An 11,301-nucleotide genomic window follows, 5' to 3' on the forward strand; every position below is an offset into this window, starting at 1 on the left:
CCAGTGGTTCCCCTAGAATCTTAAAAAGCGCCAGCGCTTAAATAATGATTTTCTGCCCTTTAAAAAAATAAAAAAACATATTCAGAGGTAAAAAATAAAAAAAAAAGCTACATGTTGCAGATTTGTGTCACAACAGCTGCGTCGCGTGCGACAACCTTCACTTAACATTTCCTTGAACGCCCCTCCGCGAGCCCTCCGCGAGCCCTCCGCCGGCTCCGCCCACTGTCCTCGGGCCCTTTGTTAGTTGAATTGCCTCATATCAAGTCAGCAGAGCCAGAAGGTTCTCTGGTTCTGCAGGAACTGGGCTGGGCAAACTGTTTGACCGGTGGGGCCACAGTGGGTTCTAAAATTTGACAAAGGGGGCCGGAGCAGCAGCAGATGGATAATTGATTAATTTAATGTCAATTGAAAATGAACCAAAGCAAAGTCACAACAAAATGTGTCTTTGAAGTCCCATGGTGTTTAGCTCTTTACTGAAATGACTCTTAAAACACACACTGGAAAAATAGATGAAATCCTGCTATTTTAGGACTTACTGACAATTAATGGAATTTCTTCAAGTACGGCGGGCCGGATGAAAAAGCTCAACGGGCCGCATATGGCCCCCGGGCCTTAGTTTGCCCATGCCTGGGTTAGAGGGAGGAAGGTCAGCTTCTTCTGCACCTTCTGCATCTTGGTACCAACGTCACGCTCACGGCTACTTTGACGCCGTCAGTCGATTTTCATTCAGTGCGTTGAAAAAAATCATTTTTACAGTCGTAGCCGAGACGCAGACCGCCGTGTTTTCCAGGCCGTGTTTTCCAGGGTTTAAGTGGGCGGGTTTCTGGGCGAGCGTCCGGGGGGAGCTGTCAGAAGCGGTGTTTCCGAGGGCGAGGCGGCCCCTCGCGCTTAATGGAGAAAAGATGCAGCGGCGCCCAACGCCGCACCCCCCCCCCCCCCCCCAACCCAGGTCATTTAACTTTTAGAAAATCCTCCTCCTCACTGGTCTCATCCACAACCAGTAAGATGAGACCCCCCCACCCCCCACCCCTCCACTCAGCTCCCTTCACGCGCAGCGACAAGCTCAAAATGGAAGAAATGTGTTTTTCGCGACCGGCTGTCTGTTTTTTTTTTTCTTCTCTCCATCCGGATGTTGTTTTAAATAATAGAGTGAGTGGCTCGTGCGTCGCTCGACTAAATAGAACATCACCTTAAAGAGGAGGAGAGCTCCTCGGGAGAGGGATGCACAGCTCGGCCTCCACAATTATCCAAAACCGTCCAAAGGTCAACGCTCGCTGCTTAACCGCCAAAGACAAAGAGAAAAAAAATAAAGAGAGAAAAAAACCCTGATTGCCCCAGGCCACGCCAAGTGTGTGTGTGTGTGTGTGTGTGTGTGTGTGTGTGAGAGCGCACGTGCATGATAAACTCCCTGTGTACGCCCTCGGGGCTCTGCTTAAAAAGGAATTAAGGGTAAAAGCAGGGAGCTACGTACAGAAGGTGTAAAGAGAGGAGAAGCTCTGCGGCTCCATTGAAGCACTGATCCACTTTTCCCTCCAAATTTGCTCAGTTTCTCCTCATCTGGCGTTGTTCCGTGTCCACTTCTATCCCTCTGCTTTTTTTAATGAATCGCGATGAGACGTTGACACGTGCTTTTGATCCCCCTCCATCCCCCGCTCCTTGTTTGGGACCCCCCCCCGCCATCCCCACGACGTGCTAACGACCTGATTTGCATCAACCCGCCGCTTCGCTAATGCGAGGTTGACGCGTCCGATTTCTAGGTCGTCCATTCGGCCTCGTCCACCTGTGGAAAAAATAAATAAAGGCCGAAACCTTTGTGATCCTGTCTCTGCTTAACGAGCCGCCACAATAAAGCCACATGAGAGACCCTCGGCGTCACGTTCAGTTGATCGGCGCGATGCGTTCAAGTACAATCTGATTTAGATATGTAGATTTTTTTTTTTTCTTTAAGATGGCCAAGCGAACCCTTTCTCGCATCACAATGAGTGTGTTATTTTAGTGTGTGTGGGGGGGGGGTCGTGTGCACTGAAAGGTTTGAAACATCAGAGTGGCATTAGGAAAACACAGGACATTAGTTGAAATTGTGGCTCCACTTTGCAACCTTTAGTTTTTGATTTTTTTTTTTATGAGAAAAAAATTATTTTAATTTTTTTTTCCTTTTTTATTCAAACAAGAAATGTGTTTAAAGAGAGAAATAAACAATCAGTGAGGCGGAGATTAAAATGCTTCCATCAGAATAGTTATTTTAGTCACAAAAATTTCCGTCAGAATTTATACAAATTGCAGGTGTAAAAAAATAACACAAATCAAATGCTGGGATTTCCTCCCGCTTGTTCCTGTGCTCATTTATTTTTTCGCCGTCGCTCAAACCGACAACAGGATTTACTCACTGGCTTGCCATTCTTTTAATATTTCCATTTTCATAATCCTTAAACATAATTCAACTGATTTTTCTCCAAAGGGTCAGAATAAAAAAATTCAAATTTTCTCTCCTTTTTCTCTCTCTCTCTCTCTCTCTCTCTCTCTCCCTCTCTCTCTCTCTCTCTCTCTCTCTCTCTCTATCTCCTCTCTCTCTCTCTCCTCTCTCTCTCTCTCTCTCTCTCTCTCTTCTCTCTCTCTCTCTCTCTCTCTCTCTCTCTCTCTCTCCTATCTCCTCTCTCTCTCTCTCTCTTCTCTCTCTCTCTATCTCCTCTCTCTCTCTCCCCTCTCTCTCTCTCTCTCTCTCCCCTCTCTCTCTCTCTCGCCCCTCTCTCTCTCTCCTCTCTCTCTCTCTCTCTCTCTCTCCTATCTCCTCTCTCTCTCTCTCTCTCTCCTCTCTCTCTCTCTCTCTCGCTCGCATCCTCCACTTGCCCCCCCCCGCTGTCTTCCTGCTCCACTGCATCAGAATATTAATTTACAGTATTTGGCTCTGAATATTAAAGTCATCTGTACCTTTTAAAATTCTTTTCAAATTCAACTCCTCCCCCTGCTGCCCCCCCCCACCAACCCACCCCTCATCTCACCCCACCCCAGCCCCAACGAGACGTCCCACCACCGCCACCGCTTGATAAGCCCCCCCCGCCGCCTAAAGTCTTGTGGGATTTGCGATGCATCCGACGTGTCAGAAATAATTAGGTTTTGTCAGATTTATCATCGCCGTACTAACCCCCCCCCCCCCGGATCATCACGCTACGCCCTGTTTGTGTGTGACAGCATTATTATTCTTGTTAGTCGCCCAACAATTTCGTCCTTGTTCGCCCGCTTCCCGCTTCCCGCTTCCTGCTTCCTGCTTCCTGCTTCCTGCTGTAAGAGTTTTTTCTCGACGTCCGAACCCCAGAAAAGCAGCGCGGCTGAAGTTGATTAATGGCAGGAACCTCGCTGCCGTTTTTTTTCTTCTTCTTCTTCGCCTCCCTCTTGAGGAGCGACACGCGCATCCACTCCCTCCTCCTCCTCCTCCTCCCCTCCCTCTCTCCCCCCTCCCTCCCTCCCCTGCATATTAACGAGTAGCTGCGCTTTCTATTAACTAGATAAAAAAGCCTCTCCTCTGCCTTTGCTCCAGGGGGCTCAGGGATGAGAAAATTCTCCATTATTTATCATGTGGCCTGTTTTTCCTTCCCCCCCGCCCCCCCCTCCTTCCCCCCTTTTTTTCATGTATTTCAACCTGGTGTCATCAGTAAACTTTTAAATGCCAAACATGTCTGGAGCATCGCGGCTTATCGGCCTTGCAGCGCCCATGTTTTTCTCTTCTTCTTCTCTCTCTCTCCCTCTCTCTCCCCCCCTTCTCACTCTCAACCTCTCTCCCCCTCGCTCGCCCCGCCATGCAATTTTCATGCGCTTACTTACAGTAGACGTGAGGCATCATGTCAAATTAGCGTCTCGCAAACAACGCGCCCGTCACGTCGGCGGGATAATGCGTGTCGCGGCTGTTGTTCCGCCTCTTTTTCTTCTTCTCCTTTTTCTTCCACCGCACGTGCATGTGTGTGTGTGTGTGTGTGTGTGTGTCGGGTGCGGGTGGGGATCCAACAAAATATTTATGTCGGCGGAGCAAATTGGCAAAGTGAGACAGTTTGTTTAGAAGATTAGCGTTGCCGCGCCTTCTTTTTTTTCCTCCCTCCATCTCGTGCAAAGCCTCCAGCGGCCTGAAACCTTGTAAAGTGTGCGAGTACGATTTTTTTCACGGGGCAAAAGCTGCACGTCTGCTTTCTGTGGCAGTTCAGCATCGCCGCGATTCCTTCAGCGTCAGAACTGATCAAAAAATCACGAAACAGTTGCAATAATTCTCTTCCTGCTAGCGCCGCTGAAGCTAAATCTGCCCAATGCAATTTCATTTCATTTTGTCAAAGAAATGTAACATTGCAGCAGTTTTAGAAAGTCACTTTTACTCCAATCAGTTGTAAGCGTTGAACATCATTGATTTAGAAAAAGAACAACGGTTGATTTTGACCTTCCCGCAACGTACAACAACTTCCAATTTTGCACGTGATTGGTATAAAAACCCAAAACAAAACCAAAACCAAACAGAACAGAACCGAACAAAACTGCAAAAGTGTAAATGGTGACCTGTCTTTTCGCCACCTGTGATTGGTCCGCAGGCCGTCCGTGCACGTGAAGGAGGAGCCGCTCAACATGGACGACGACGACTGCCCCATGTCGCTGGTGACGACGGCCAATCACAGCCCGGAGCTGGACGACGACCGCGAGCTGGAGGAGGGGAACCTGTCGGAGGACCTGGAGTGACCGGCCCGTCGCTGCCCCGCCCCCGCCCCACAAAAGCACCCCCCAAACCCCACCCTCTCGCACGGACTTGGAAAAGAGGGGGGGGCGGGGGGGAAAAGGACGAGAGACGGAAAGGAACCACTTCACGGCTTGACTCCCCCCCCCCCTCCCCCTGCCCCTCCCCTGACCCCGCCCCCTCCTCGCTGGGACTATTTATCGAGCATGCATCTCGGGGAAAAGAACGGTGGGGGAGAGCCGGTCCGAAAAGGAACTCTTTAGTTGCAGCCCTTTGGGACCCCCCCCCACCCACCCGCCAACCGACCCGCCCCCACCCCACCCCTCCACTCCTCCACGCTCCACCACCTCTACCACCGACAACGTCCCGAACTCGACAGGCATGAGATGTCTGGCGCTGGGAGGAAAAGAATAAAGAGAAACAGAAGAAGGAGGAGGAGGAGGAGAAGGAGGAGGAGGAGGAGGAGGAGGAGGAGAGCTGAAAAATGAGAGGGACTCTCGGAGAGCCGTTTCAGCCCCGGAGGTGTGGCCACGGACGGACGGATGGACGGACGGACGTTGGGAAGCTCGCGGCCTCGTATACTGCCAAAAAAAAGGAACGCTTCTCTTTTTCCCCCCTTTTGTTTTGTGAATAAGCCTCCCATGCCCCGCCCCCGCCCCACCTCCTCCCAGGTAGCCGCTCACGTCCGGTATGACTTCAAGTTGTTGCTCTGTTCTCATCGTCATCGTCATCATCACCCAACGGGACGGGAAGACAAGAAAAGAAGAAACTACAGAAAACTACAGAAGACTCTGTGCGTCACTGCCTGTATGTTGCTACGATAAGCAAGCATCGTGTTTTTAGGATTGGTTTTTGCTGTTTTTTTGAACCATCGTTTGTCCTTTTGGATACCGCCGACTGTAAATGCCATTTTTTTCCCCTCCTGAGATCACCCCACCTAACCCCGCCCCCACGCAGTACCAAAATTGTCGCAGCTGTCCAGAGAAAATAGAAGACGTAGGTGAAGAAGAAGAAGAAGTTGGCGCCCGGTCGAATATGTGTTTGTGTTGTAAAAGTAACTGAAAGAAATATTCAGTTTTGAGAGTGGGGGGGGGGCATAACTAGTTTGCGCGAAGCACCATTTTACGGGAAAAAAAACTCACGAAAACAAACGCATCTCTGCTTGATTTTCTCTCTTTTTTTTCCTTTTCCTCTCGCCGTTCTCCTTCTTTACCTCCTCGCTAACGAAAGCTTTGTCTACCTGCAGAACCAGTCACAGGCGACAGCTACAAACCAAAGCCAACAACTAGCAATGGCCAATAGCTTATGAAGGGCGGAAGCCTTCCGCCACTTTGAACGAGTACATAGAGACGCTTTCCTTTCCTCAAACTACCTTTTTTTAAAGAAAAAAAAAGAAAAACCTCTGGGATCGTTTCTTTCAAAGCCCTATACAAAGATGATCACGTGATAGAGAGAGAGAGAGAGAGAGAGAGAGCGGGGGAAATAAATAGATAAAAAAAAATAAATGTGTAATTGGATCATTCCTAGAACGTCCACTTGAATTTTTTTTTCCCTTTTTCTCTCTGTTTTCTTTATGGCCAGACGTACCAATGTAAAAGGTGACACGGCATTTTGAACTGCGGGCATTGTAGTGGTGATTTTTACTGGTAGAGAGCAGCTAAACGTACAAAAGAAAAAAAAAAGTGAACGATGACCAAAATGAAAAAAAAAAAAAAAATTGTGTACTTGATGGAAGTGCAGAAAACATTGTGTTGTTGTCGTGTTCATTTCTCCGCTTCGAAAGGCATCTAAAAACTCCTGGGTTTTCATTGTTTTGATTTGACTTGTCCAACATGGTGAAAATGTGATGTTTAAAGTGGGACTGTCCAAAATCATGCCACTTTGTTTTTATTTACATATCTTTTTTTTTTTTACATATAATTCTTTTGGTGTTGTTTTCCAAGCCGCGTCAAAAAAGAAATACAAAAAGGATAAAACATTGCTAACCAAACGTGAAGAATATCTAGTGAAGCCAAATACCGGTAAGTCATTATTTCAAGACAATACGAAATGATGTGGCTTGATTACCACTTAATAAAAAAACAAAGCAAATAATAGCCATGGCAGAAGGTCAAAGTCGTCCTTTTTCTAGTTGAGATTTGCTGATTGCGTGATGTTGCGCAGTGCTCCAAAAAATGAAGCAGTATTTGTGGTAAAAAAGCGGACGTGGCTTCACGGTTTCAGCCTGCTAGCTAACTAGCTTGCCAACATTCTTGAGGCTACGAAGGAAAATCTTAATCAGACATGACATTGAGGCTGTTTCTATCTTTACTGTCTTGCTGTGGCGAAACACAACGACAGACAATTGAAAAAAATTCCACACCTTGAAAAATTGGTGCACACATTAAACTGGCGGCCAACAGCGGATCACAGTAACAAAAGTGTGCAACTTGGGTCCGAGCTCTTGTGCCACCCGAGCGGCTCCCAAACACTGTGTTTCATTGCTGTTCCTCCAGAGACCGAAGAATTGCCAAAATGATGAATGCTAGCCTCCCGCGCTAACGCTAATTTCATCTAGAAAAAAGAGAGTTGTTGCTTTAATGGTATTTTCTGTTGTCAGTAAACCAAAGTTACACAAAATTCTGCCTCCTCTCGTATGGGATAAAGATATACCTTAAACAAAAAACAGCAACAAAAAAAAAAAACAAACAATACAACTACCAAAACACAACCGTACACTGCAACTTTCCCGTTCCAGCTTTCTTGCAGCTGCGGCAGTCCGAGAAGGGGCTTCGCATCGCGCTGCGTAACGAGCTGCCACCAAAGTGGAAGTGGAACTCTCACTCCACCCAAACACAGGAAGTGAAAAGCTCCTCCCCCTACGCTACCGAGCTGGAATTAGCCCGACGACTTGAAGACGACGTCCTCCTCCGTAACCCTACCGCGCCAAATAAAAACAGGGGGGCGTCTTTCAAAGAAAGGAAGAAAAAAAAATCGAGGGTTCTCCCAGTTCACCCAAAACGGCTTTTCTTCAAGCTTCTACCTCTGCACAGACAAACCAACAAACAAAGCTAAAACAGAACAACTGCGACGGATCGCACGACTCCCCCAGAGCGGCGCGAGAGCCGTCGCTGCTACTTTTGCTACGCTTGGCTCCCAAAAAACCCCCACCGACACCAACCAAACCCTCCCAACGTTTACATTCCCTGCGCCGAGAAAACGCAAAGATTTGCGATAGGTTGTCCACGAACATTTGTAGAACGACAATGTATAGATAAACCTGTCGAGGGAATATTGTGTTTAAAAAAAAAAAAAAAACAGGAAAAAAGTAAAAAAAAAAAATAAAAAAATGCATGTCTTAAAAAAAAAAAACATTTGGTGGACGGGAAGACGACGAGAAGCAGAATAAAAGTATTGTGAAGAAAAAAAATGAAGAAAAACTCACCTGGACGATGGCTTCAATGTGCGTACAATGCGTAGGAGTGTGTTACCTCAGATCGTACGGTTTTGCTTATTTCTGTTTTTTTGTTTTCTTTTGTGGGGGGATTTTGGGGGGGGGGGGGTTGAAAACCTGTCAGCCACAGAATGCATATTACCTGTAGATTTGCATGGGTTTTTTGTATAAATTAAGTACAGAAGAAGAAAAAAACAGTCTAAAATAGTTGCTTGCACATAATACCAGAAAGACCTCCAGAACTGCGAATCTGCTCCTCCAACTAGATTTTAGGAATTGTCTGGACTATTTTTTTTTTTTTTTTAATTTAAATTTTTCTTCTGAATTTTTTTTTTTTTTTTTTTTTTTTTTTCGGTCTGTATTTTGATAACTGTGCATACTTAATGTAAAGATGACCGAGAAGAAGACGATGACGACGAAAAAGAGAAAAAAAAAAAATGTTGGTGGACCCATGAAATTTTACCAGACTTTTTTTTTCTAAGAGGACGATGAAAAAAAAGGGAAAAAAATCTCAATGTTTCTTTTTTCTGACTTACCTGAATTTTTACTGTTTCTCTCATTGCTCGCTAAGACTAGCAACAAAAAAAACTGCTTTTTTCTGCATCTGCTTTGCGTAGCTGTAAGGCGTTACCTAATGTGTGTATTTATTGCTTGTACCTCTGTGCATACTTTATGAAGCATTATGTCTGGCAGTTGAGTCATGTATCCTTTCTACTGCTAATCCTTCTCTAATAATTGGGAATATGATCCCTCCCCCTATGTATACAGTGAAATTGGGACTGTAGCAAACATATGTTTATGTAATTGGTGACTTTTCTTTTCCTTTTGTTTTGTTTTGTTTTGTTTTTTTTACTTTTTGAGACCCAGCGACTTTATTTTTTATTTTTTTTTACTTATTTTTCCCAAAACCTTTTCTTTTTTAATGAAATGCTTTCCATTACTGTGTACTGTGTCCATACGTTCCAGGTTCTCTGACATTAGAAGGTCATGGTTGAGAATTGTAACAGACATTATTTTCTGTATTCATGGCATTTCACTGCTGAATAAAATAAAGGACCAAAACTTGGAATTTGAAGAAAAAAACACTAGAAAAAAAACCCAGCCAGCACATGAGTGTCTATATACCTCCAGCATCAGAGAGTATTTTTCCCCTTCCCTCCCTTCTTACCTTCCACGCTGCTACACATATATCTTTTATTCTACAAAGGCACAGCCGTGGAGGGGAAAACTCAGCCGGCATTACACTTTTAACATTTCAGGGGCCTCTGCCGCTTCGCAGATGTGAGGAAAACGGGTGTGGGAGTGGAGAGGGGAGTGCAGTAAAAAGAAAAGAAAGAATTAAAGTTTAATGTATATGTTACAAGGCTTTGTTCCGGCTTTGCGGCACCTCCAGTCTTGTTTAGAGGGGCAGGACGAGGCACCCGTGTTGCCCCCCCCTCCGGACCCTCTGCTGGCTCATCGCTTTAGCCGTCGTACGAGCCCTGCCGGGCCGCCTCCAGAACATCCCAGTTGCCGGTTCACTGCAACAAATGTATTTATTTCCTGTCCCACAAGTGGTTATGGCCCAAACTGAAAGATCAAGTCTTTTGTAGTGCTTGTGTGAAATATACATATTGGCCCCGTTAGCGTTAAAGTTCTGCAGCTGGGCGGGAAATGAAAATGACATGGATGTGAAATTTTCATCAGACACGAATAGTGGAAGAGAAAAAACGTCTTGTTTGGAGAGAAATCCGTCTTCCAAATACTTCAGTTAATACACTTCATTCCCATAAGTTTGTACGACATATGGTAGTTTATCAAACGTTTCAATCCAAAAATGCCCACAATGTTGTCGCTTAGCCTGAATGCGCCAACGGAGCTAGCTGCAGATGCGTGAGCGCAGATCATCGTAAGCTAACTTGTACTGCGGTTAGCCTGCGCGCTAACATTACCAGGTCGTTCCAGACTGCCCCAGTCAAACGTACTGCTGCTATTGGGTCCTCGTGTTCGCTAGCAGCGAACCAAACGCAACCTTGCACTCGTTAGCACCGGAGGTTCTGTAAGGAAACAATGGATTTGTGGCATTTTCGTTGTGTCCCCACTCTTTTTGATGGAAGAAATAAAAAGAAAAATAATCACAGGGAAAAAAAACACCCCTATTAGCCCTCAGCCACCACCCCCGACCCTCCTCGATTGATGGATGTCGACTATGACGGCGACTGTTGTGGCTAAATCAACTCCAGCAGGCCCACCACACCTTGTCGGTCACGGAGGCTCCCTCATTGAGATTCAAACTGAATCCACCATGACCAATAGGTTGCCCATTAGCTCGTCTGTATGCCGACAGCCTTCGACATGTTCCGAAAGGGTGCGCCGAGACACACGCACCCACACACACACACACACTTTTTCTTTTTTTTTGCTGGTCATTTAGTCGTAACACCGATGCGTGGCTCTTTTTCCCTACCATATGATGTCCCATGAGGGGGTGTGTCCGGAAAACAACAGCTCGTTTTTTCCCCCCTCTTCCTTTTTTTATTAAAAAGGCACGCAGGCGGACTTCTTAACTCCACTCCAGTGACAGTCCCAGGCATCAGCCGTGGCAGCCCTCCTGTTATCTCCTCAGCAATGGCGTTCCGGAGCATTAGCTAGCTCGCGAGGCGCTCGCCTCCCGCGCTATTTATGCACTTGGAAGTGTTTGTGAATTCAAGTGAGGGATCGCATGCGGAGCGCAACAAGGGCCGCTGTGTACTACACAACATCAGAGGGAGCGCCGACATTAAAGTGCGAGAGCGCCTGCCACAGACCCTTCTTTCAAAAGCCATGAAATAATAATGGCTTGTGGTTAGAGAGGTATCCGTGAGTCACACTGGCTGCTTTTCATAAAGTGGAGTTATTTACAGTGCGATGAATAAAAGAAGGGGTAGCTGGTGGTGCAAGCCTTTTCCACATGAGTGGCGCATCGGGGGAAGGAGGCGCCTCTAATATGCTGCGGTGGGGGCGGCGCACCAGATGAGAGGCTGGGAAAACAGAATGCGCTGGAAGTGGAGTTTATCTTTTTAAAACGCTTTATAGGAACAAGATAAAAGTGTTGGAAACGGGGGGGATAAAGGCTTAATATTTCGGAGAGGAGGAGGCCCACTTTCACTGAAGCTGCAAGAAACTAGCTTGACGATGTCTT

At 46.4% G+C, this 11,301-nt stretch overlaps 1 protein-coding gene across 7 annotated transcripts in view; it reads left to right on the forward strand.

Moving 5' to 3' along the window:
• Nucleotides 1-7,396, forward strand: part of foxp2 (forkhead box P2) — a 111,444-nt gene extending 104,048 nt beyond the window's left edge. For all 7 annotated transcript variants that reach the window (XM_076011471.1, XM_076011472.1, XM_076011474.1 and 4 more), the window contains one exon: nucleotides 4,569-7,396. In XM_076011471.1, the coding sequence (XP_075867586.1) occupies nucleotides 4,569-4,713 (145 nt within the window). In that variant the 3' untranslated portion in view covers nucleotides 4,714-7,396. The remainder of the gene's footprint in view (nucleotides 1-4,568) is intronic.
• Nucleotides 7,397-11,301: the final 3,905 nt, after the last annotated feature.

This window comes from Nelusetta ayraudi, unplaced genomic scaffold, assembly GCF_046127955.1.
Source record: "Nelusetta ayraudi isolate G7.1 ecotype Tasmania unplaced genomic scaffold, CSIRO-AGI_Nayr_v1 ptg000135l, whole genome shotgun sequence".
In the NCBI taxonomy this organism is placed as follows: Eukaryota; Metazoa; Chordata; class Actinopteri; order Tetraodontiformes; family Monacanthidae; genus Nelusetta; species Nelusetta ayraudi.